At 44.7% G+C, this 27764-nt stretch overlaps 1 protein-coding gene across 1 annotated transcript; it reads right to left on the bottom strand.

Moving 5' to 3' along the window:
* Window positions 1–772: 772 nt before the first annotated feature.
* Window positions 773–8751, bottom strand: LOC129602977 (uncharacterized). Its single transcript, XM_055502162.1, has 2 exons — window positions 8633–8751; window positions 773–5466 (listed from the first exon to the last, which is right to left on the bottom strand). Exon 2 carries the CDS (start codon window positions 5453–5455, stop codon window positions 4664–4666), a length of 792 nt encoding a protein of 263 aa, XP_055358137.1. The 5' UTR covers window positions 5456–5466; window positions 8633–8751; the 3' UTR covers window positions 773–4663.
* Between the last annotated feature and the right edge of the window lie 19013 nt (window positions 8752–27764).

Raw genomic sequence — 27764 nt, 5'->3', positions numbered from 1 at the left:
TGTTTTCTCCGCTAGCGTAGCTCCTAGCTTACTTTGCTGCTATGGCTTCCCCCTTTTCCTCTCCCTCTCGCTCTGTTCGATGCTTGGTGTGTCTTATGTTTAGCTTATCCTCTGCCACTTTTAGTGATGGTAATGGTATCTGTAATAGGTGTATTGTCGTGTATTTTCTCTTCTCTTAGACCACGACAGAGATTTCACAAGAACTCAACTTAGAAGTTTAAATCAATAGCATACAAATTTATTATACATGACAAATTAAAACAATCAGATAATGATTACAAAAGAGTAATAGCAAGAGAGGCAGAGACCGAATTCACCTGCTTGTTCCTCTGCAGAGAGAACCGAGAGGTCGGAAAAGGTCCGCTGTGTGCTACCAGCGGACCCTCTGCGAAGCGCTCTGAAAACCCCAGCCTGTGAAGGCCTGCTTTTAACCACCACCTAAAGTCTTTCCACATGTCCAAATAAGGACGTGTAGATGTTTTTCTCGGCTACTTGGAAAGTCCTGGCGCTGGGCCGTGTTATCTGTCCAGCTCCAGCTGCATCTGGCCCACCATCAACCTCCCAGTTCCTTTCCCAGGTCGGCGTGACATTTTGAATATTTCCTTAGGAACAGCTTGGATAATCATTGTTAACAACAACAGATTCTGCGAACCCAGATTCTACGAACCCAGTTTAAGCAAACTCTTTCACCCCACCCCACACGAACCCATCTACTCTCTGTACTTCTCTCATAAGCAATGATCAATTTTACTGCTAAAAGTAAATGTAAATGTCTGTTTCCTGGAGTCTATCCCAGATGCTCCCCAGACAACGACCCTGCGAAACTGCAAGGGTTGAGGAACAGTCACTGCATCTTAACCTGACCCGAACAGATTGTTCACTACCTATATAATAATATATGATATGATACATAAATATACTACAAATCCCCTCCTCATGGGCATTTTAATGCCCATCAATCTTGAAAGCGAGCGGCCAAGAAAGCTCCTCTTTGACTCATCATGCTGCATTATATTAAATAGACATGAACTTCAACATTAAGATGACACAGCAAAGTTAAAGATTCACAAAATCTGTGGTGAATAGAACACCTAAGCTCTTCTTTCAGCTCCAACAGGTGATCCTTCCGCGCTGCCTGTAAACAAGTACATTCAGTAACAAACCTCACAGTTTTCATTCTACATAAGTGTCCTCTTTATCACAACAGATTCTTCACAGACTCCACACCAACCACAGTCAATCATGAAGGTCTGTGATCCCACGTCATCCAGCATCTGCAATTCAGCTCATGCACGGGCAAATTCAAACATCAGTGTATATCAACGATGCAGCTAAGGGCGGCGCTCCGCCCACACCCTATAGCCGTGTTGGTCAGCGCAGCCCCACAATGTTAGGTGGGTGAGGATTGTTGGTGTAGCTGGAATTGGAATATTGGACTCTCCATCAGCTCCTTCGGCTCCATCGACTCCTCCTTCGTCCGTCACGGTTGTACTGGAAGCTGTGGCACTGCACCCTCTGCGTTGTCCTCTGAACCTCATCTGATGCCCTGCCTTTCTGCTTGCGACCCAGTTGGCCCAGCTCGCCTTCCCGTTGAACACAGAGTCCCTTGTTTCCCGACTGTCCAGGGTTCCAGCACACTTCTGCTGCACCATCCTCTGTCCCCCTCAGACTGGTGCTCCAGCTGTGACCTGAGAGCTGATAGCTGAGAGGCAGAAAGATCTGCACTATAGTGCAGCATAAACCATCCTACAGAGCTAGGGTTAGAGTTAGGCTGAACAGAACATATAGTTTGCTTTTGTTCCAGGTCGTCGCTGTAGAAATCAAAAGATCAGAGAATATAAAAACCCACAGTTGTAGCAGATCATAAGACACACCCTCCTCTGATACTGAAGTAACCTGTGGATGGAGGTTAAGAGTAGGAGAGAAGTTGGTTAGGGAAAAAAATTAGTTTAGAAAATTAGTTGACACATTTTCTCCATTGCTGCTCTGTGTAGAGGGAAGGGTTGAAGTTGTTAATGTGAGCTTCCTGTGGACAACAACACACTGAGATGCAGAATGAAAATTGTTAAACCCTCATTATATAAAATCAACAACAAGAAACATCATCGACATGTGTCATAGTCAGTCCGCAGAGCATATACAGTATCTGTCAGTCATGTCATGAGCTCAGGGTTTTTGTCGTGCACGTGAGCTAAGAGAGTGACTCTTGCTCTATGAGAACTATAATTTAGAAAGGCTAGCCTGTGACCTTGTTCTGCTAAAGGAGTCAGCAGTGTCACTCAGGGCCCATCAGTGATCCGGAGTTTGATCTTCTTTGTCCTCTTCTTTCCTGCAATGGAACAACACAGCTTTCCTGCGTATATTAATCATCTGTTTCACATAGAAACTTGGTTGATGCATTAAACACCATTTCGTCAAGCAAAGCTTCGTGCAATATTAGTCTATGCGTTCGGCATATTTTTACAAGCTACACACTAAAATGCAATGTTCACAGTACTTTTTCATCCCTCTATTGTCATTATCACATTTACACTTCCCTTTTCATTCACTCTTCGACTTCCCTTAACTCCTTTTCTTCCTGACATACCCTGCTCCTGTCACTTTTCCTATCACTCCACAATGAGTCCCGCTGTGAGATCATACTCCTCTGTAGCGTAAGCTATTTACAGTATATACCAAATCAAATTTTGTGCCAACTCGACCACAACCTTTCCCCCATGGATTAAGTTCACCAACTTGGGATAAAACACAACAGAAACAGAATAGTCCATTCTCACAGCAGATGCCACACACACAAGTTCCCCAGTTACCAGGGACCGTCATAAAGCAATAATCAAAACAATTTTTTACAATACATTTTCCCCCCTCAATAGACAGATAACTTGTCCATTGAATTTGAAGCCGATTAAATCATTAAATTAAGATGGATGGATAAAAGAACACTAGCAAAACCCTTAAAAGTAATTTCCTACACTTATTCATCCTATGTGTTTATCCTTACCAGGGATCATCATCAATCCCTGAATAAACTGAGTGAACTTAAGGACAATGTCAATAGGAGAAACAAGAATGTTTAGACCTTAATAACTATAACATCAACACGAACTAATCTCATTATGAACACAGAATCATTGCGTTGTAGGAAACCTTTTTAAATTCAAGACGCATTGCGGATGCATGCATTAAGTGACTTTATGACAAAATTAACGTAAAGACTAAATAAGCTGAATCCTCACAAACTATCAGAAATGACACATGGACATAACACAACCTACTTAACTGTTGGAAACGCAAAGCTATACCCTAGAAATTCAAACAACCCCACAATTATTGTTACATCTAATTATAATTCCCCTGTGACTGTCAGAATTTGTAGTGATAAAAAAAATAGCTGTGGACGATAACTGAAGTATTGTAACCTATTAAAGAAAGTCCATATAAACCCACATACAGTCACCCCTCTTGGAGGATAAAGCACCGTCACTGTTGCTGCTCAGTCTCTTCCCCAGACCTCCTCCTTCCATGCCGTAAAGAACACCACAGCCCTGTCACACTTGTTTAAGGCCTGCAGACTGATGACATCTATGTTAACTGTTTAGCAAAAGGATGGAAAAAAAATTAACTGAGACCTGGTTTACACATTTGCTAAATGTGTCTTCTGCTCTGTTGGAATATATTAATGATAGTGATGATAAGAACTAAGTGGAACCTCATCAAAACATGTCAAGGTGATCATTAAAACTGCAGCCTCGCTTAAACAGTAGACGGACTGTGCAAATACTAAGTGTAGTGTAGTGAACTGTAGCTGCTTGCAGCACCACAATCCATAGCATCACAATACTGTACTATAGAAGACTAAGCATTGTTGCAACAGTTACACCTTGCAGGTTCTGAATGGTTTGGTTTTTCTGTCTATTGGAGAACTGGCACAGTAGCAGTAAAATGCACGTCTGGTTTTAGTCACTTTAAAGTTTGATGTTTTCTGTAACACACGAGAGCATGATGCGTTATGCTAGCTTACGTACTGTAGGGATCAAACTGCTGTTTACTGTATGATGGAAACATTTACACTCTCCTCAAATTCCCTTTTTAGCTGATTGACCTCCTCAGATACTTCACTCACTTTATGGTATGTGGGAGGCACTTCCTACAGTGTTGCGGCTTGTCTAGTGAAACTTTCTTACCTCACTAATGTGAATGAGTCTTTACCAATACCATGAGACAACTGTCTACAGTTAGTGTTAGTTGGAGAGATGGACTGAGGCATGTCTCAAAGTCTGGTGCACACAGTGTCTTCATCCGCATACTTCACATTCACATTGTTTTTAACACCGTCAACCACTGAGCATCAGACGGAGCATTTGTCAGCAGAGTGATTGAATTGGGAACTTTATCTTGAAATATTCTCTATACCTTTGTCTTTCCCTTGCCTAGTAAAATTGGCATATTTTTCATTTTTGACTCTTTTGGCAGGTTTAAGGACTGAGCTATTTTGACCAGCCCGACTTGTTTATTTTGTTTCCCAATTTTAGATATTTGTCTGAGTCTCAAAGTACTAAAGTGTGCATCAAGGTGAAGTCACAGATTCAGAGGCATCTGGCTTTTTGGCTTTTGATGGAGCCCATCAACAAAGTTCATGGATCCTGCAGGTGTCTGGTCCTCTCTAGTAACCAGCTGAGGGGCCTCCACATTGATCAGCGGACCCCTTTGGTCTGGGCACTCCTCGTGAGCCTCGTAGCCAATCAAAGCAGTGGCTTCTTACGTGACCAGTCTTCCCACAGCAGTAGCATCTCACGCCTCCTCTGTGGCTGCCCCCTGTTCCTCTGCCTTTGTCTGCAGGGAACCCTCCTCTCCTCATAGGAGGTCGTCTTGTCCACCCTCCTGGTAGAATGTACATCACCTGAGGTGTGGCCATGCCTGGTGGTGTAGGTGGGGTCTGAGGCACGCTGGCTGGTTGAGCAGACACCATCCTCCTCTCTCTTTTCTCCCCCTCTTTTCGCTGCTGCTGGCGTGTTGCTTCTTTCACTGCCTCCTTTGCCTGCTTCTGACGCAGCTCAACAGCATGAATCACATGGTCAGTTATTTGGTCTAGTGACAAGTTGCAAAGTCCCACAGTGTCAGTCAGATCATTCTGATCCGGTCTTGAAGGCCAGGGCAGATTTTGACGCTTTGCCTCTTTGACCAGCAGAGGAAGTCCATCAGAAACCTCATTTACCCGTTCGTCACCCACACACACTGATTCCTCATCTGACTCAGCCCACAGTGATCTAACTGCTCTGTCACGCAGATCACTTTCACTGCAGGAATTTCCAATTGAGATTTTCTCTGTGTTTAAATAAATGTCGGGCAGTTCTAACAACTCATCCCTTTCCACTGCCCTGTCTGTCCCTTCTAGATCAGCTACAGGGTGAACTGGCTTCTTTGTCCGTAATGGTTTTGTTTCTTCTGCATCCATCTGGGACGCATCTGAAAGAGACTTTATTATAGAGATCTGATTAAATTGATTATCACCACATTGAGTCGTCTTTTTGCTCATCATTTTTGCACAGTTAATAAACAATTGCAACACTGCATTTTCTCTTTCCCGTTTAAGGCCTCGCTTTACAGATTTGTCTTTTATCTTATAGGTTTTTATAAAACCCTGCATCTCTGCACACTGCCTCAGATCAAATGTCCCCTCTGAAGGCCAAGGCGACGTGGATTCATGTGTCCGCTTGCTCCATTTGTGTGAGCATTTCTGAATTTCCTTCATCAACACCTCGACTGGAGACATGTTCCCATCCACAGATCTCATTATTAAATATGTATCTTTACTGAAAATATGATTTCAATCCCTAATTACACCTAATTATACTTGTAACTGAACTAATCTCAATCAGTGTTCATAACTGAAGTAAGTTCCCTGTCTTTACAACCCATAGTTAGTGAAAAGCAACATAAATATTAACCAGTTAAATTGTAATTAGACGCTCTTCCTTTCTGGGTATCTTGGTTTTACCTCTGTTTTAAGCAACTGGCCCGATAATCATTCCTAGTGACTGTTGAGCTGATGAGTTTTGATTTGTTCTGAATAAACGAGTAAGTCTGATGCAAAGATAAACCAAACCACTGCAGAAACGCCCGCTTCAGAGCAACTGCTGAAGAAAAATTATAAGCGTCTTATTGGAGCTGATCATGTGCTTTGTTTATATTACTAGGTTTACACAAAATCAGCATAATTGAAACACTTGATTTAACGTGATAGTGATGTCACATGCTGTGCCTAACCCACATTAGGTCACAAATGGTGGTCTTGCTCATGAGAAAGCAGCTGCTACAGCCACGTAAGCAAAGAAGGACCTTTGATATAAATGGGGGGTTTTTGTTTTTGACTTTGCCCACATAACCTAGTTAACCTAGAACCAGACAAAATGGAAACTGAAAATGAAAAACTAGAAGCTAAATCCCACCAATACACACTGACATAAAGTATAACCAACACACTGCAGACCACCACTAGTACACTAGCATGTACGTCGCATACCCCTGTGGTTCTATTCTCACCTAGTGTATTACTAACATTTATTCTCACCTAATACTAACCAGGCACTAATAGTCTATACATACATACATTTGATCTGAAAAGTTGGTGAAAACTCAGGGGAGGGGTGAGGCGGAGCCTCAGACAGATGGAGGCTCGTAAGTACTCTGTTTGTCTTTGTACTTCCAGTCTGATTCTGCTCTTAGAGAAGCACACGGCTGACGGCTCTGAGCCAATTTACAAGCGTTAGCGTTACAGTAAAATTCCTTCCTCTTCAACCGACGTAGTAAACGTTTTGAAGTTTAGCTGCTGTCCATTACACTAATAGTAATAATAGGAACAAAACTAAGGCTTTACCGCAGTCTGTCAACTATGTGTCTATGTCTCTCCAATGCACACTCACACACACCCGAGCCTAATGCTCTGACCAGTACGACACACACACTGAGCCTAGTGCTCTGAGCAGGAAAACACATACTCTCTCTCGGGAGCGTAGACAACAGAAGAGGCCCACAGCTGACGCCTCCACACCTAATTTAGAGACCGCGACTCAACTCCCCCCTTTTTTATTATTTTAATAAACAAAGCAGCCGCGGTCTTTACACACCGTGACCAGCTTGACCACTCCCAACCACAGTGCGGACACGTCGTCACCAAGAAATGCACTAAAACACTCAGATTACGTCAAAATGATTATAAAGGTACAAAGAAAAGTGAACACAATATAGGACAATCAAAAATGTTATAGTATTAAACTACTACAAAAATTAAAACTTCGTCGCCACCTGGCACCAAGCCAACGTCTCCCCCCAACCATCTGAAGACACACACGTACAGTAAGAGGAGCGGGGCTCTCTCTCTAGTCCACACACACACACACACACACACTCACTCCCCCGCCCTCCTGCTCTCTTTTCCTCTCTCCCTCACACACACACACACTCCTTCTGCACCAGAGTAGAGGAGCCGCTGTCAACCCAGCCTACTCAAATTTAAATCAGCAACAAGCAACTATTACGCCGTTTAACTTCACATACGTATATACACAAATACACACTTGATTAAACTTCATACACTATTGCCAGCACACTTCATATGCATATCACAAAAAGCGCTTTTACCGGTGTCCCTATGTCTCTCAGGCCTCACAACTCATGAGAAAATCTACACTTGGATTGATCAGTCCCAAGCTTAATGTAGGTCTCCTCATACGCACATAAACCTACAGTGCCTAAAACCAAAATTTGATTGAATGTGTAGCACAAGGTCACACTCTACGTCCTAATGCACTAAGGCCGCACCGCAACCTGATGCTTCTTACGCACCCCCCCCTGTAAATTTCGTGTACGCTTTTGAAATGGCACAATATAGCTCCTACCCTATGAAAGAGTAAATAGAGAGTGTCCAGTCCAGTAAAAAATGTGCATATATTTTGCCACTTCAGCGTTGTTGGGCCGAAGCCATCGGCATCAGTTATGGTACTTACACAGCCTTTATATATACTTTAACCAAATACAGACTTCAAAGCCCTTAATATTAGAGTGTCCAATCCGCGTCTGCCTTAAGTCAACATTTAAGTCAACGTCTAGAGGTCAATAGGCCATGTCATTTTCTATTTCCCCACAATAAAAACAAAGTACAGCACACAAATAAAGCAGTTGGTTAGTTATTTTATATACAGCGAATTATACAAGCAAATTCTCCACTGCCTCTCTCTGCTTATTCCCACACAGATTGTTTTCTAGAAATAGCCGAATCAGAATTTAGAATCTTCTAATGTAACCAACATTTGCCCACACTGCCCCCAACACAGAGAATCGTCATGTAAGAGCTTTAAGCGCATCTCACCTGTGGCCACCAGTGACGAGTCGTCTCGGGCTGGGTGCAGTCGGGCACCTGTCGGCTTCAGACCCGGCTATGACCTGCCTGCTTGGAGTGACGCCAATTTCTGTCGTGTATTTTCTCTTCTCTTAGACCACGACAGAGATTTCACAAGAACTCAACTTAGAAGTTTAAATCAATAGCATACAAATTTATTATACATGACAAATTAAAACAATCAGATAATGATTACAAAAGAGTAATAGCAAGAGAGGCAGAGACCGAATTCACCTGCTTGTTCCTCTGCAGAGAGAACCGAGAGGTCGGAAAAGGTCCGCTGTGTGCTACCAGCGGACCCTCTGCGAAGCGCTCTGAAAACCCCAGCCTGTGAAGGCCTGCTTTTAACCACCACCTAAAGTCTTTCCACATGTCCAAATAAGGACGTGTAGATGTTTTTCTCGGCTACTTGGAAAGTCCTGGCGCTGGGCCGTGTTATCTGTCCAGCTCCAGCTGCATCTGGCCCACCATCAACCTCCCAGTTCCTTTCCCAGGTCGGCGTGACATTTTGAATATTTCCTTAGGAACAGCTTGGATAATCATTGTTAACAACAACAGATTCTGCGAACCCAGATTCTACGAACCCAGTTTAAGCAAACTCTTTCACCCCACCCCACACGAACCCATCTACTCTCTGTACTTCTCTCATAAGCAATGATCAATTTTACTGCTAAAAGTAAATGTAAATGTCTGTTTCCTGGAGTCTATCCCAGATGCTCCCCAGACAACGACCCTGCGAAACTGCAAGGGTTGAGGAACAGTCACTGCATCTTAACCTGACCCGAACAGATTGTTCACTACCTATATAATAATATATGATATGATACATAAATATACTACAGTATGCTAGTTGCAGGGTTGGAGGCGAGGTTGTTAGACTTAGAGTCTCGGCTTTGCACTTTAGAAAACAGGCCAGCTAGCCAGGCCACTTTAGCCGGTGCGGAGCCTCCTAGCTTAGCTGCTATCAGTCCCCCGGCAGGTCCCAGGCAGCTGGGTAACGACTGGGTTACGGCTCGTAAGAAAAGTAGCTTTAGGCAGGCGCCCATGGTTCACCACCAACCGCTTCACGTTTCAAACAGATTTTCCCCACTCAGCGACACACCCGCTGAGAAACCCACTCTGATCATTGGTGACTCCATAGTCCGAAACGTGAAGTTAGAGAATCCAGCGGTCATAGTTAAGTGTTTGCCTGGGGCCAGAGCCGTCGACATTGAGTCTTATCTTAAGCTCCTGTCTAAGGATAAACGTAAGTACGCTAAGATCGTAATACACGCAGGAGCTAATGATGCCCGGTTACGCCAATCAGAAGTCACTAAAACTAACATTGAGTCGGTGTGTTCATTCGCCAAAACAATGTCGGACTCCATAGTTTTCTCTGGAACCCTCCCCAATGTGACCAGCGATGACATGTATAGCCGGCTGTCATCGCTCCACCGCTGGTTGTCTAGGTGGTGTCCTGCAAACGATGTGGGCTTTGTGGCTAATTTGAGCACTTTTTGGGGAAAACCTGGGCTCATTAGAAGAGACGGTGTCCATCCCATTGTTGAACAGAGCCTCTCTGCTTTCTAGTAACATGGCCATGTTGCTTAGCCTCCCCACTCCGTGACAACTCACATATAGACTGTGTCTGCTTCTCGACCACCTAAACTATACAAGTCACAAACAAATCAAAGAGGAGTGACTTATCAGAATTTAATAAACATCAAAACAGTTCCTCTTACGGATCAAAGTAACAGTAAGCTAATAAAGTATGCTTTATTAAATATCAGATCTCTCTCATCTAAACCCTTTTTAATAAATGACTTGATAAGTGACCATCACATAGTTCTGTTCTGTCTCACTGAAACCTGGCTGCAGCAGGATGAATATGTTACTTTAAATGAGTCGACTCCAATGAGTCACATCAACTATCATGTTCCAAGAAGTACAGGTAGAGGTGGAGGAGTAGCAGCAATTTATAAATCAGATTTATTAATTACTCCTAAACCTAAACATAGTTATAACTCATTTGAGAGCCTCACTCTGAGCCTTTCTCACCCAGACTCTAAAACTCAGAAGCCAGTTGTGTTTTTTATTGTTTACCGTCCTCCTGCTCCATATTCGGAGTTCTTAACTGAATTCTCTGAATACTTAGTTCTTAGCACAGAGAAAGTCATTGTAGTGGGAGACTTTAACAATCATGTAGATGTTGACAGCAACTGTCTCAGCACTGCTTTTAACTCCTTAATAGACACTATTGGTTTTACACAGCAGGTAAATGAACCCACTCATCGTTTTAACCACACCCTCGATCTTGTCCTGACATATGGGGTTGAAATTGATAATTTAATAGTTCTTCCCCAAAACCCTCTGTTATCTGACCATTTCTTATTAACTTTTGAATTTAGCACAACTGACCCTATAACAGCTGGAAAGAAATCTGACAACGCTGTTGCCAGATTCAAGCAGATGATTCCATCATCTTTTGCCTCAATGTCTTGTAGATACACAGAGAACAGTCACCTTAATTCTTATGAACAGGTTGACTGTCTTGTGGATGATGCTGCAGCTTCTCTATGTACAATGTTAGACACAGTGGCTCCTCTGAAGAAGAAGACAGTGAATCAGAGGAGGTTAGCTCCTTGGTATAACTCAGAGATCCGCAGCCTAAAGCAAAGGACCAGACAACTAGAAAGACAGTGGCGTTCCAACAAAATAAATGTAAACTGCATTGCATGGAAGCACAGTCTAGTGAAATATAAAAAAGCACTTTGTGCTGCTAAAAAACATATTATTCCTCCCTAATTGAGGAAAACAAAAACAACCCCAGGTTTCTTTTCAGCACTGTAGCCAGGCTGACAAAGAGTCATAGCTGTATTGAGTCTACTATCCCCTTAAGTCTCAGCAGCACTGACTTTATGAACTACTTTACTAATAAAATTATCATCATTATAAAAAACATTCAGCAGCGACTTCTTCCAAATGACAGAAAGCACTGACTAGATCCATCAACTTTAAATTTATTAAATCCTCTGTCTTACCTAGACAGCTTCTTCCCCATAACTCACATGGAGTTAACCTCAATAATCAACTCTTCCAAGTCATCCACTTGTCTTTTAGATCCAATCCCAACCAGATTACTCAAAGAAGTTCTACCTTTAATCAGCTCGTCCATATTAAATCAAATCAACCAATCTTTACAACTAGGCTATGTACCACAGGCTTTTAAGGTGGCTGTGGTCAAACCTCTATTGAAAAAAAAACAACCCTTGACCTGGACAACTAGCCAACTATAGGCCCATTTCAAATTTACCCTTTATTTCCAAGATTCTGGAAAAAATCGTGGCTAAACAATTATCTGACCACCTGAGTAGGAATAACCTGTACCAAGATTTTCAGTCAGGATTTAGAAAACATCATAGCACAGAAACAGCTCTGGTTAGAGTCACTAATGATCTTTTATTAGCTGCGGACAATGGTCTAGTTTCTGTCCTTGTCCTATTAGATCTTAGTGCTGCATTTGATACAATTGATCATAACATTCTATTACAGACACTAGAACATAGAATCGGGATTAATGGAACAGCATTGGGATGGTTTAAATCCTATTTGTTGAACAGATTCCAGTTTGTTCACGTTAATGATGAATTCTCCACATGCACAAGGATTAGCTATGGAGTACCACAGGGTTCTGTGCTGGGTCCAATTCTGTTTAGCCTATACATGTCTCCTCTAGGTGAGATTATTAGAAAGCATTCTATTAATTTTCATTTTTACGCAGATGATACTCAGCTATCATCTGCCTTGGAACCAAATGAAACAGATCAACTAGTCAAAATTCAGGGTTGTTTAAAAGACATCAAATCCTGGATGTCCCAAAACTTCCTTCAACTAAACTCAGATAAAACCGGGATTCTTATTGTTGGGCCTAAAAATCTGGGAGAGACACTATTGAGTCAGATAGCCACCCTGGATGGCATAACATTAGCTTCAGATTGTACTGTGAGGAACCTTGGTGTCATCTTTGACCAGGATCTTTCTTTTACAGCATACATTAAACAAATCTCCAGAACCGCCTACTTCCACCTTAGAAATATAGCTAAAATCAGAAGCATCCTCTCTCAGAGCGATGCAGAGAAACTGATCCATGCATTTGTTACCTCTAGGCTGGACTACTGTAACTCCGTACACATAGGATGTCCTAACAGCTCCTTAAAAAGCCTACAGCTTATTCAAAATGCTGCAGCCAGAGTTCTGACAGGACTTAGAAAGAGAGATCACATTTCTCCTCCATTAGCTTCTCTGCACTGGCTGCCTGTAAAATGTAGGATAGAATTTAAAATACAAAGTACTCAATGATAAAGCTCCTTCTTATCTTCATAGTTCCTTATGCTCCCAGCAGAACACTTCGTTCTCAGAGCGCTGGGCTACTTGTGGTTCCTAGAGTGTTTAAATGTAGAACGGGGGGCAGAGCTTTTAGCTACCAAGCGCCTCTCCTCTGGAACCAGCTCCCTCTTCATGTTCGAGAAGCTGACACACTCTCCACCTCTAAGATTAGGCTTAAAACCTTCCTTTTTGATAAAGCTTATAGTTAGAGATGGTTCAGGTCACTGGCAATTATTGTTAGTCACAGGAACCATCTCTTAGTTAAGCTCCAATAGACATAGACTGCTGGGGGACTTAAATTATACACTGAGCTCCTCTGTGTCCTTCTACCTCCTCTGTCCAATAACCTCCCATCATTGTCCCATGTTTAACTAACCTTGTCTCTTTCTCTCCAGTAGTTGTGCTTCTCTCCCTCCCTCTCTCTGTCCCCCCTCCCCCCCACTCTCTCTCCCTCTCTGTCCTCACCTACAGGTATCATAGGACTCAAAGTTTGGTGTCTGTGATGGGCAGCTGCGGAACCAACCATCCTGCCTGTTTCCAGTCCCTGGTCCTGGTCCTGCCTGTGCTCTGTTGTTGATTGTTATTGCTTGTTGTTGTTGCTGTGCTTTTCTATCTCTCTATCCTCTCACCCCAACCGGTCAAGGCAGATGGCCGCCCACATCCAGTCTGGTTCTGCTGGAGGTTTCTTCCTCGTTATAGAGGGAGTTTTTCCTCTCTACTGTTGCTGTCAAATTAAATGCTTGCTGTATGTGGGATTTGTTGGGTTTAGTTGTGTGAGGTTTTAAACCTTACTTTGTAAAGTGCCTTGAAATAACTTTGTTGTGATTTGGCGTTATATAAATAAAATTGAATTGAATTGAATTGAACTGTGCTTTTACAGTGTATTGAGCTGTTTTAAAGTATCCTGGCATCAGAACATGACCAGTAGAGGCTGTTCTGAATGAAACCAATGCAGGAACACTAAAACGTCGTTTTTGAGCTTTTCAGGTCATAAGAAAACCAGTTTAAAACACGGCATTTGCAACTGTACATTTAGGATGCATTGAGCTGTTTGACAGTATTCTGGCATCAGAACATGACCATTAGAGGCTGTTCTGGTGGAAACCAATGCAGAAACACTAAAACATCATTTTTGAGCTTTTCATGCCATAAAAAAATAGTTTAAACCACGGCATAGGCAACTGTGCTTTTATGGTATACTGAGCTGTTTTAAAGTAGCCTGGCATCAACACATGACTATTATAAGCTGTATGTTAGAAACGAATGCAGAAACATTAAAACATCGTTTTGGAGCTTCTTAGGCCATAAGGACACTAGTTTAAACCACTGAACGACAATTATAAGCTGTAATGTTAGAAACCAATGCAAAAAACACTGAAACATCGTTTTGGACCTTTTCCGGCCATAAGAAAAAACGTTTCAACCACAGCATTTGCAACTGTGCTTTTAGGGTGTATTGAGCTGTCTTACAGTAGCTTGGCATCAGAACATTACTATCATAAGCTGTAATGTTAGAAACCAATGCAAAACCACTAAAACATAGTTTTAGAGCTTTTCAAGCCATAAGAGGACTAGTTTGAACCACGGCACTTGCAGCTGTGCTTTTAGGGTGTAGTGAGCTGTCTTACAGTAGCTTGGCATCAGAACATGACCATTATAAGCCGTAATGTAAGAAACCAATGCAGAAACACAAAAACATCATTTTGGAGCTTTTTAGGCCATACAAACACTAGTTTTGTCACGATCTGGGTTTTGTTTCTTGTTGTTTCCTGTTTTATTTTGTAATACTTCCTGTTCAGTTGTCACGTCCTGGTTTTAGATCCGCTTTTATGTTGAAAGGACTTCCTGCTACATCACATCACAGCTGTTCCCTGTCAGTACCGGTCCGCATTATCCACACCTGCACTTCATCTGCTATTAGTTCACCTTGTATTTAAGTTCCACCTCTCACCCTCGTAGTTTGCCAGATCGTCGTTTGTGTGTTCCCGTAGTAGTCCAGTTCTTTGTTCTTGCACTGCCGTATCTCGTGAATTCTGTTTCGACCGTGGATTTTAAGCCTGCCTAGCCCTTGTCTGCCTTGTCTGCCGTGATTATCGCCTACTGCCTGTTACCGACCTTGCCTGCCTGACCACGATCTGACGCCCGACGATTTTGGTATTGTAATTCCTCTCTTGTGTATGACTTTGCCTGTCCCTGACGCCGTCTCTGCTTGCTCCTGCTCAAACCCTGTTGATCTCCCGTGTATGACTCTGCCTGGATTGGATTCTGTACTTTGGAATAAACTGCCCTCTTAACATCGCAAACGCTGTGTTGTGCTGTGCATGTGGGTCCTCATCCGTGCGATCGTGACAAGTTTAACCCTCACGCAGCTCTCATTTTTAGACCCCACGAGGGCAACGGAGGAGGGTTTTACATCTGACCCCACAAGTGGGTGAGGATGTGCAGTGGGGGGGGTGGTGGTCGGGGTCACGCTCGACCCCACGAGGACACCGAAAGTGCAGGTTGGGAGGAGGGAGGTGGGGGTCATGCTCGACCCCACGAGGACACAGAAAGTGCAGGTTGGGAGGAGGGAAGGTGGGGGTCACGCCGGACCCCACGAGGAAACAGAAAGTGCAGGTTAGGAGGAGAGAGGTGGGGGTCACGCTGGACCCCACAAGGACACAGAAAGTGCAGGTTAGGAGGAGAGAGGTGGGGGTCACGCTGGACCCCACGAGGACACAGAAAGTGCAGGTTAGGAGGAGAGAGGTGGGGGTCACGCTGGACCCCACGAGGACACAGAAAGTGCAGGTTAGGAGGAGGGAGGTGGGGGTCACGCTGGACCCCACGAGAACACAGAAAGTGCAGGTTAGGAGGAGAGAGGTGGGGGTCACGCCGGACCCCAGGAGGAAAGCGAACGTGCAGGTTAGGAGGAGGGGGTTGGGGTCACGCCGGACCCCACGAGGACACCGAAAGTGCAGGTTGGGAGGAGGGAGGTGGGGGTCACGCCGGACCCCAGGAGGACACAGAAAGTGTAGGTTAGGTGGAGAGAGGTGGGGGTCACGCTGGACCCCAGGAGGAAAGCGAACGTGCAGGTTAGGAGGAGGTAGGAGGGGGTCACGCCAGACCCCACGAGGACACCGAAAGTGCAGGTTAGGAGGAGGGAGGTGGGGGTCACGCTGGACCCCAGGAGGAAAGCGAACGTGCAGGTTAGGAGGAGGAAGGTGTGGGTCACGCTGGACCCCACGAGGACGCAAAAAGTGCAGGTTAGGAGGATCCACAGGTTGGAGGATGGAGAATCTCTGTCTGGAGAATCTGTGTGTGTGTGTGTGTGTGTGTGTGTGTGTGTGTGTGTGTGTGTGTGGGAATACAAGGAGGGCCGTGATGTTGTGTGTTTCCAAGTTGGAGGGGTTCTCCAGGTCGGAGAAAATCCCAGGTTGGAGAAAAAAAAAACAAAATACCCAAATTCAAATGCTTTTGCTTTATTTTATTAACATTATTACATATTACACTTTGTTTGTAAATAGTGTTACTACACTGACAACAACAAAAACATCAACAATAGTATAAAACACACACGGAATATTATTATTATTATTATTATTATTATTATTATTTCATTTTCTAATGAACAAACAAATTATCTTCAGGAGCGAGGGGCGCAGTCTGAGCAGCAGAAGAGCAAATGTCTGTGGCAGATGTATCTCTCGCACCGATAGCAAACGTTGTTTGTTTTGCGGTCCTTCGCGCGCGGACAATTTTGGGACCTTTTCCACTTGCCCTTTTGCGCCCGGTCGCTAGCGGCGGAACAGAGGGCGTCGTCTTCTCCTCCGTCACCCTCATCGTCCCCGTCTTCACCCCAGACGAGGTCTGCGGTGAAGGCCTGCTCCTGCTGCCGCCACTGCTGCTGCTGCTGCTGCTGCTGCTACTGCTGCTGGTGCTGCTGGTGCTGCTGCCCCGAGTCCGGAAGAGCAGGACAGGGAGCGGGAGGAGGACCCACACGGGGGTCCCGAACCCCCTTCTGAAGCGTCCGCACGAGCGAGGCGGACGCTTCGCCGCGAGGCGGATGGCGCCTTTTGCGGATGAGAGGAGTCACGAACGCCTTGCCCAGCTGCTCTATTAACACCCTCCTCTTGCTGCGGTTGCCGGGCATCCAGTCCGGGTGGGCCTCCCGCCACACGACGAAAGCGTTGTAGCAAGACACGCCTAGGACGTTGTGAAACACCGCCACGAGCCAGCGCGCCGTCTTTCTCCTGCAGCTGTAGGTTCCTATCACCTTGTCCAGGTTGTCTACGCCTCCCTTGGTGGCGTTGTAGTCTAGGACGGCAAAGGGCTATTTGTCCCTCCTGCGTCGACGAGGAGGACATCGTCGGCGGCCGTGGCGGCCGAGTGTAGCGTGCTCATCAGGATCACGTTTGTGTTTTTCTTGGGCATGTAGGACACCAGGACGGTGCCGGGAGTGAAGGCAAACACGGAGGAGAAGGCGCTCCTGCCCTTGACCGAGAGGAGCGCCGGCGGCAATTCCGGCTTGTTCTTGCAAACCGTACCGAGCATGGTGAGCTCCCTGCGCAGGAGCCGCTGGCCCAGTTTGTAGGAAGTGAAAAAGTTGTCGCACGTCAATTTGCGAGGCCCGGCGAGCCCTTCTGTGACGTCCAGCACGACCCACTGGCCCTGCTTTTTTTCAGAAGCTCTCTTTTCTCCGCCTCCTCCTCCTCCTCCTCCTCCTGGCTTGCCGGTGTAAAGCTGCATCTTCCAAGCGTAGCTGGACTTGGCGTCGCACGCCACCAAAACTTGAGGCCGTATTTTGCTGGCTTGCTAGGCATGTACTGTTACGGGCGGGGGTCAAACTAGACTCGGAACAGTATACTACTGTTGCAACCGAGGGTCAAACTGGACTAAACGGTATTTTAAAACACACTTACTATGAGTGGGGAACAGGCTACAAAGGCCTTCAAACCATACTGGGAAGGAGGACCCAAATGCAAGACCCACAGACAGGACTGACAATAAATGATTTAATAACTAAATAGAACATACAGACAGAGGACAATACAAACTAAGGACGCTGCGCATGTAGGATAGGCCGGAAATAAATAATGCAAACTAACACATATAACTCACAGGTAAACTAAAGATCACTGCAGACTAAATTACCATCCTAAAACACAAAACATGCAGACTGTACCTAAGCTCAAAACCTAAATAGCACAAAACTAACAGAAGTACTCACTGGTCAACTGAAGATCACTGCTGAGCAGGAAACTAAATAAACCATACTAAGAACACCAAACATGCAAACAACAGTACCTAACACAATCCATGAACTAACACACAAACCTGGACGGAGCACAAGAGCACGATGACACTGTAACACGTAACCAGTAACGAGTAACGAGTAATGCACCAACAAAGACTGTACCCAAACCAGAAACTTAAATACTTACTAAAACAGGTGACTCTAATTAACCTAATAACAGGACATGACACGACAGGAAATGAAAAAACAAAGAACCAACCAAGAGGGCCTTAATGCCACGTGAGCCAGAGTGCCCTCTGGCTGTCTGGAAGCTGACTCACAACATGTACTGTCTGAAAGAGCAACGACCTACAAAAAATAAAGGTGAGATTTTTTAAATATATTTTTTTACAGAGGTAAAAAAAGTAAGCCTGCGTGCTATGTGTTTTCTGCATGTCTGCGTGTGTGTGTCTGTGTGCCTGTGTGTGTGTATGTGTGTGTATGGGTGTGTGTCTGTGCCTGTGTGTCTGTGCCTGTGTCTGCATGTCTGCGTGTGTGTGTGCTTGTGTGTGTGTGTATGGGTGTGTGTCTGTGTGCCTGTGTGTGTGTGTGTGTGTATGTGTGTGCCTGCGTGTGTGTGTGTGTGTGTCTGTGCCTGTGTCTGCATGTCTGCGTGTGTGTTTGTGTCTGTGTTTGTGTGTCTGTGTCTGTGTCTTGTGGTGGAAATTTTCCCATAAAGAAGCAGATGAGAGAGTTGTCCTTTTGTGCGATTTATTGAAATAATAAAGAAAATAAAAATAATGGGGAAAGCAAATAAAAGCATGGATGTTGATCGTGCACATCAACAAACCAAAAACCAGCTGGGGAGATCAGTGCACACACCACGAAGGTGTGATGCAAAGAGCCCACGATCCTCAAGTTGCTTCTGCCTTTTAGCTTCTCTGTCCGACTAGGGTGGAATGTCTTTCTAACCCAATCAAATGACATGCACCATCTCCTCCCTGTCGCAGTGTGTGTGAAGATATTTACATTCTCACACCTGCATTGCTGACGTCCAACTATCTGTGAGAAAGGTGCACCAAGTCTCAACAGACAGAGACACAACTCCCTGACCTTGGGTTTGGGAGCTAGAGTTGAGAGTCTATCAGGCAGAGACAACCATTGAACAATGTAGGTGAAATGTCAAATGCATACAGTAAGACAAAACATAAGATATTAATTGCAGAACATAAGTCATAAATCATATAATAACTGCATAGAAGTAAGGAAGAGACATAGAAATAAGGAAGAGACAATTTTTCCCATAATAGTCTGCATGTCTGCGTGTGTGAGATGTAGTGTTTTTTTTTTTTTTTTTTGCTTTACCTCTGAAATGTACCAGTTGCCCGGGTCGTAGAGGCTGGGCAGCCGCTCCACCCACGCATCCCAGACCTCTCTCACGGCTGCCAGTTTGTCCGTTGCTCGCCTGGCGGGTCTAGTTTGGCGATCGTCGAAACGCAACAGCTTCGATTAAGCATGAAACACCTTGAGCGACATCGTGGCGCGAAAAATGGCCCTGCCGCTCTCGGCATCCCACAGGCTGGCCACGGCCTCCCCTCGGGACCTGTAGACGCCGGACAAAATCAGGAGGCCCAAGTAGGCTCGCAGGTCGAGCATGCCCGTCCAGGTGCTCTCGAGCTTTCGAGAGCCTTCCAGGTTGGTGTTCTCCAGGAAGATCCTTTCCACCGCCGGGGTCACAAACATGCGGAAGGTTGATTCCAAGTCGACTGCCTGAGCCGCCGTGTACTCTGTGGGTCCCTGGACAGAAAGAGGAGTAAGAGGGACGTTCCTAGCTTCCTCGCCGTTGCGAAACCATTTTATTTTCCCGTCAACTGCCAGGTTGGAGGATTTTTTCAAGTTGGACGAACCGGTGACAGGTCCAGACTTCCCCCCATTTTTTTCCCACCACGCTGGAGGAATCCTTCTGGTGGGATAAGCTGCCGTGTTGGAGGTTTTTTCACGTTGGATAAAGTGGAGAAAGTGTGTGTGTGTGTGTGTGTGTGTGTGGGGGGGGGGGGGGGGGGGGGGTCTTGTTGAGGGACGTGAGGGTGGTGGTGAAATAAGTTGCCGGTGAAAGCACACACAAACACAAGTTTCCAAGTTGGAGGAATCTCCCCCCACACCTCCTAGGTTAGATGTTTTTTTTGTTGGAGAAATCCTTCTGGTGGGATAAACTTGGAGGAGCTTGGAGGATTTTTCACATTGGATAAAGTGGAGAACGGTTCCGAGTTCTTTGGTGGTGAGATGATTTTGGTTTGATGCCTCTGGCAGCGATGGAGATGTGGCGCCAGAGAATAAGAAAAAACAAAACAAAAACAAGGTTGGGGTCAGACCTGCCACCTTCCCACGCTCGGTGTCATATAAACCCCACAGAAGACAGAAGAGGATGGCTACTCTTCCCGTCCCTCTAAACTGAACAGAGCTCACCGACATGGACGCAGAGACCTCTAACTTCTCTAACGGACGGGAGCTTGTCGCCGCTGCTCAGATCTTAGAGACCTTCTCTAAAGGCACTGGAAAAGCCAGAGACAATGACAAGTTTGCTGTCTGGCGAACGTCTCGCAACGCAGACCCTCGGGAAATTGGCCGCTCCTGAACGCCACCTGGGAGAAAATGGAGGTCCTAACGATCTGGGCCTCGTCTGGCAAGGGGCTGGTGCATCTGTGTCGCGCGCGTTACACCGTGCGAGGGAATCGTTTTGCTGGCCGACTGCATCCCAAGTCCTCAGAAAGAGTCGGGGGACGGCGTTGTTCTTTGGGGTGCAATCAAGACCGTGAGGGGTCTGAAATTTTTCTTTTTACAATGGAGTCTACCGGATCCTCTTCGAGCCAGTGGCTCGCGACGACACGGTCATGGACACCACCGCCCCAAATTGGTCCGACCCTTACGGGACGGCGTTGGACCCCGTGAGGCTGATTGCCGAAGTTATCGCCAAGGACCGCACCAGGCTTCTGAGTCCCCCCCAGGAAGACGGAGTGCACTTTGAGGATCTGTCCGGCACGAGGTTGCTGAGTGAGGTGCGCGGCGCGATAACGGCACTGGGCGACACCTGGTGGGGGCTGTACTCCCATCCGGAAAAGCTGCCAGAGCTGAAGCCGAACGCGGGAATAGTCTTTTGTTAAATGGGCGGCTACGACGCGGGATACCTGTTTGACATCGCTACCGACGAGTGTACTCGGAGCGTTTTGTTTTGTTCGACCCCATGCAGTTTCCAATACGTGCTCGTGAATGGCTCTATGAGAGTCCTGTTCAAGTCTGTCTCTGAACTCTTGGCTCACATCGCTGGCTGTATCGAGCTTCTCCCTGCCATGCCAGCCTCTGTCGTTACGCGTGCCGATTAAGATGTCCGGACACCTTTGGATTATGAATACATGTAATGTGAATATGAATATGAATATAAGTGCATATGAATGCATTGTGTACCCCTTTCTTTAAGTACTGTTTTATATTCAATAAATATTAAGCATTTAATAAAAAGTTTTGCTTATTTGGTCTTTATTTTCTCCCTCATAATATATATATATATATATATATATATATATATATATATATAATAATCAATCTGTGCGTGTGTGTGTGTGTGTGCGCGGCGCATGGGGTCGTGTCGGACCTAGGGAGGACGCGGAATGTGAGGGTGGTGGTGAAATAATTTTCAGGTGAAAGCACGCTGCGGGATGCTGACGCTGGCGCTGCGGCGAAAGTTGCTTAGCGTCAAGTTTTGATGAGCCGAGAATCCCGTTGATGAAGATTAAAAAAAAAGGGGCCGTATTCAATTTCTTTCTACGCCTGCCTCTGTTGCTTTACACGTACCAATTATATTATACTGTACGGAATGCGCCTTGTACTCCTTTCTTTCATAACTGTTTTATATTATTAAATAAACTTTTGGCATTTAATCAAATGTTTTGCCTGTTTGGTCTGTTTTATTTTTCGTTTAAAATGGTCAGCCCTTGCACGCAGCTGTCTGCTTGCATCATCATCATCATCATCATCATCATCATGTTCATCATCAGTGGGCCTGTGGCACGGGTGGAGGTAGAAGGGAGGAAAGGAAAAGGAAAAATAAAAAACAAAAAAAAAGGGGTCGCGCCGGACCCCGGGAGGATGCCTGACGGAGAGGTACAGGGAGCTGGAGTCACGCCGGACCCCGGGAGGACGCCTGGCGGGGAGGTTCCGTGGGCTGGGGTCGCGCCGGACCCCGGCAGGACGAGGGACGGAGAGGTACAGGGGCTGGGGTCGCGCCGGACCCCGGGAGGACGCCTGACGGGAGGTTCCGTGGGCCGGGGTCGCGCCGGACCCCGGGAGGACGAGGGACGGGGAGGTACAGGGGGCCGGCGTCACGCCGGACCCCGGGAGGACGCCTGACGGAGAGGTACAGGGAGCTGGGGTCGCGCCGGACCCCAGGAGGACGAGGGACGGGCCCTATTTCCGCTTGATTTCGCCGCTTCCAGTGTTGTATATTATTGTAAAGTCTTTATCTAATCATATCTCAGCAGGCTTGTGTTGCTAGGATCATTGAAGACTGTCTGAGGTGTTCAGAACCAACAAAAACAAGCTCCTGTGCGCTGTACACGAACGGACAGTTACGATAACCAATCAGATCTCGAGACTTCTTCTTCGTCTTTTTTCTTTGGGTATTTGGCACTTGGCAAACTGGGTAGTGCATTACCGCCACCTTCTGAGTTGGAGTATGCATTATTATGGCAATTTCTGGGCATTTTCAGCTCAAACGCCTGGGAAACATATCTAAATTCAAACGAAAGCTGCTCTTCAACCATTTGCAGTATATCTAAAGGCTTGGGCTCTTTATAAAGGTAACACTCTGTAGTTTTCACCACAGCGCTCAGATTTACAGTACTAAATGGTAGGTAGGTATACACTGTAGAAAACAAAGAAATAATCTACAGCCTCTTCAGACAAAGCAGTTCTTTTGTTTTCTTGATGACATTATATATATATATATATATATATATATATATATATATATATATATATATATATATATATATATATATATATATATATATATATATACAGTCAGGACCATAAATATTTGGACAGAGACACAATTCATAATTTTGTTTCTGTACATTACCACAGTGAATTTTAAATGAAACAACTCAGATGCCATTGAGGTGGAGACTCTCAGCTTTAATTCCATGGGTTGAACAAAAAGATTGCATAAAAATGTGAAAAACTAAAGCATTTATTAAACACAATCCCTTCATTTCATGGGCTCGTAAGTAATTGGACAATTGACTTCCATGCTATTGCATGGGCAGGTGTGGACAATTCCCTTGTTATGTCATTATGAGTGAAGCAGATAAAAGGCCTGGAGTTGATTAGAGGACTCGTGTTTACATTTTGAAGATTTTGCTGTGAACAGACAACATGCGGTCAAAGGAGCTCTCCATGCAGGTGAAACGAGCCATCATTAAGCTGAGAAAACAGAAAAAAACCATGCGAGAAATTGCTACAGTATTAGGAGTGGCAAAATCAACAGTGTGGTACATCCTGAGAAAGAAAGAAAGCACTGGTGAACTTAGCAACGCAAAAAGACCTGGACGTCCACGGAAGACAACAGTGGTGGATGATCGCAGAATCATTTCCATGGTGAAGAGGAACCCATTCACAACAGCCAACCAAGTGAACAACACTCTCCAGGAGGTAGGCGTATCAATATCCAAGTCTACCATAAAGAGAAGACTGCATGAAAGTAGATACAGAGGGTACACTGCAAGGTGCAAGCCACTCATAAGCCGCAAGAATAGGAAGGCCAGATTGGACTTTGCTAGAAAGCATCTAAAAAAGCCAGCACAGTTCTGGAAAAACATTCTTTGGACAGATGAAACCAAAATCAACCTCTACCAGAATGATGGCAAGGGAAAAGTATGGAGAAGGCGTGGAGAAGCTCATGATCCAAAGCACACTACATCATCAGTAAAACACTGTGGAGGCAGTGTGATGGCCTGGGCGTGCATGGCTGCTAGTGGCACTGGGACACTAGTGTTTATTGATGACGTGACACAGGACAGAAGCAGCCGAATGAATTCTGAGGTGTTCAGAGACATACTGTCTGCGCAGATCCAGGTGAATGCAGTCAAACTGATTGGGCGGCGTTTCATAATACAGATGGACAACGACCCAAAACATACAGCCAAAGCAACTCAGGAGTTTATTAAAGCAAAGAAGTGGAATATGCTTGAATGGCCAAGTCAGTCACCTGATCTTAACCCAATTGAGCATGCATTTCACTTGTTGAAGACTAAACTGCAGACAGAAAGGCCCACAAACAAACAGCAACTGAAAGCCGCTGCAGTAAAGGCCTGGCAGAGCATTCAGAAGGAGAAAACCCAGCATCTCGTGATGTCCATGAGTTCAAGACTTCAGGCTGTCATTGCCAACAAAGGGTTTTCAACCAAATATTCGTAATGACCATTTTATTTCATTTGTCCAATTACTTACGAGCCCATGAAATGAAGGGATTGTGTTTAATAAATGCTTTAGTTTTTCACAGTTTTATGCAATCTTTTTGTTCAACCCATGGAATTAAAGCTGAAAGTCTGCACTTCAATGGTATCTGAGTTGTTTCATTTAAAATTCACTGTGGTAATGTACAGAAAGAAAATTAGAAGAAATTTGTCTCTGTCCAAATATTTATGGTCCTGACTGTATATATACATAGTATTTATGACAACCACTTGTACCGTCTTCGGTTTACAGATGGAGGCCAACACCACTGGTTATGTGAGGAGTCTCCCAAACCCAGCAGCACAGAGAAAGCAGTGATAAAGACACTTCCTCTATGTGATTAGGACTGGGAGGCTCCCCTCTGTCTGGACCAGAGGCTGGAGAGCGAAGACCTGCAGGATGCTAGAAGAAACATCATAAACAGATGTGTTGTTAACATACAACTCTGCATTGTGATGTTAAGCTTACCACAACTTTACTACTTAGGTATATTACTTATTGCATTGAGCCTCCATAGACACAGGTGACAACTTCTCTCCAGGTGGTCCTATGGTCTCTGTTGTCACAGTTCTCCAGCCTTCACAGCTGCACCTGTCGCAACCAAAATGAAAACATTGGCTTCGGGAGCACATGAAGTAAAGTACAGACTACGAATAAGCTAGGAGGTGTCATTCTTACTGAACGTAATTGTGCAGCTGTGGTTCCTGCGATCGGTTTAAAAGCTTAGGTCTGGGCTGCTTGGAATGCCGGCTCTTGGTCCAGATTGCTTGTCTCTGGTAAAGTGAAAGCATTAGAATACAGAGTGAGTAAATAGATCAGAGAAATACTTGAAGAACATTGTAGTTGAATTAACCGTTGCTCATCTCCTGGTTAATGGTAAATGTGAAGAAAGATGATTAATTTTTAGGATCACTTTAAATTTCAATGTAATACAAACATATTTATTTCTACTCAACTACTCTCTTTAAAATCAATTGTTGGACTAATAAGACCACAATAGCAAATGACTGAATGTAACAATTATTCTGCAAAAACAACAGATCAATGAATAATTTACATTCAGCAGGAGCTGATTCCGGTTTACTGTTGGCCTCCAAACTCCTCTCCTCATTTAAGCCTACATGTAATAAAAAACTCATTCATATTTAATCTCACATAAAATTTAAAATAATAAATATAAATATATTTCTATTCAACTACTTCCTTAAAAACTGTCAACCAAACCAAATCTTGTACTCACCTTTGTCCACTGGAAAGACAGACGTAATGGTCAGTAGCCATCAGTCACTGCTCCCTGTAGTGTGGAGCAGGATGTGGACTGCAGACAGCCATGTGTCTCCTCCATAACACCTGACACTGCAGTCATCTGCCACCGAGAAGCTTCAGTGGGAGCTTCAGTGGGAGACGACATGTGTCAATTGTTGGACTAATAAGACCACAATAGCAAATGACTGAATATAACAATTATTCTGCAAAAACAACAGATTAATGAATAATTTACATTCAGCAGGAGCTGATTATGGTTTGCTGTTGGCCTCCAACCTCCTCTCCTCATTTAAGCCTACATGTAATGAAAAACTCATTCATATTTAATCTCACATAAAATTTAACATAATAAATATAAATATATTTCTATTCAACTACTTCCTTTGAAACTGTCAACCAAACCAAATCTTGTACTCAATTTTGTCCACTGGAAAGACAGACGTAATGGTCAGTAGCCGTCAGTCACTGCTCCCTGTAGTGTGGAGCAGGATGTGGACTGCAGACAGCCATGTGTCTCCTCCATAATACCTGACACTGCAGTCATCTGCCACCGAGGAGCTTCAGTGGGGGACGACATGTGTCCCCAGTGCCACTGTGACTGAGCTGACCTTCTATCGCTGTGGAGGAAACATAATAGCTACCCCTCCAGACGCTAGGGCAACTTGCATGGGGGGATCGACAGCCTTGCCAGGCGCTGAACTCAGCCTTTAGGGTGAAAGAAAAGTCCATCCAACCGCCATGCTAAAATATAAAAAACAGCAAAAACTGGCCCAGGTGCCAGACGCTACCTGGGACCTGAGAACCACCCAGCCAGACGCAAAGGCTAGTTCTCAGGGTAAAAATTAACATTTAAACTTGTGTTCATCCAATTCAATTCAATTTCAATTCAATTTTATTTATATAGCGCCAAATCACAACTAAGTTATTTCAAGGCACTTTACAAAGTAAGGTTTAAAACCTCACACAACTAAACCCAACAAATCCCACATACAGCAACAATGGGACAATGATGGGAGGTTATTGGACAGAGGAGGTAGAAGGAAACAGAGGAGCTCAGTGTATAAATTAAGTCCCCCAGCAGTCTATGTCTATTGCAGCTTAACTAAGAGATGGTTCCTGTGACTAACAATAATTGCCAGTGACCTGAACCATCTCTAACTATAAGCTTTATCAAAAAGGAGGGTTTTAAGCCTAATCTTAAAGGTGGAGAGTGTGTCAGCTTCTCGAACCTGAAGAGGGAGCTGGTTCCAGAGGAGAGGAGCTTGGTAGCTAAAAGCTCTGCCCCCTGTTCTACATTTAAACACTCTAGGAACCGCAAGTAGCCCAGCGCTCTGAGAACGAAGTGTTCTGCTGGGAGCATAAGGAACTATAAGGTCTTTAAGATAAGAAGGAGCTTTATCATTGAGTACTTTGCATGTGAGTAGGAGAATTTTAAATTCTATCCTACATTTTACAGGCAGCCAGTGCAGAGAAGCTAATGTAGGAGAAATGTGATCTCTCTTTCTAAGTCCTGTCAGAACTCTGGCTGCAGCAATTTGAATGAGCTGTAGGCTTTTTAAGGAGCTGTTAGGACATCCTATGAGTAAGGAGTTACAGTAGTCCAGCCTAGAGGTAACAAATGCATGGATCAGTTTCTCTGCATCGCTCTGAGAGAGGATGCTTCTGATTTTAACTATATTTCTAAGGTGGAAGTAGGCGGTTCTGGAGATTTGTTTAATGTATGATGTAAAAGAGAGATCCTGGTCAAACATGACACCAAGGTTCCTCACAGTAGAATCTGAAGCTAATGTTATGCCATCCAGGGTGGCTATCTGACTCAATAGTGTCTCTCTCAGATTTTTAGGCCCAACAATAAGAATCTCGGTTTTATCTGAGTTTAGTTGAAGGAAGTTTTGGGACATCCAGGATTTGATGTCTTTTAAACAACCCTGAATTTTGGCTAGTTGATCTGTTTCATTTGGTTCCAAGGACATGTATAGCTGAGTATCATCTGCATAAAAATGATAATTAATA

Source organism: Betta splendens, chromosome 14, assembly GCF_900634795.4.
Source record: "Betta splendens chromosome 14, fBetSpl5.4, whole genome shotgun sequence".
NCBI lineage: Eukaryota > Metazoa > Chordata > Actinopteri > Anabantiformes > Osphronemidae > Betta > Betta splendens.
The sequence above is the reverse complement of the archived record's forward strand: the minus strand, read 5'-3'. Positions and strand labels throughout refer to the sequence as shown.

Excerpts from the sequence above, each read along its gene's own strand:
- LOC129602977 (XM_055502162.1), bottom strand. The coding sequence starts at position 5,455 with ATGGATGCAGAAGAAACAAAACCATTACGGACAAAGAAGCCAGTTCAC.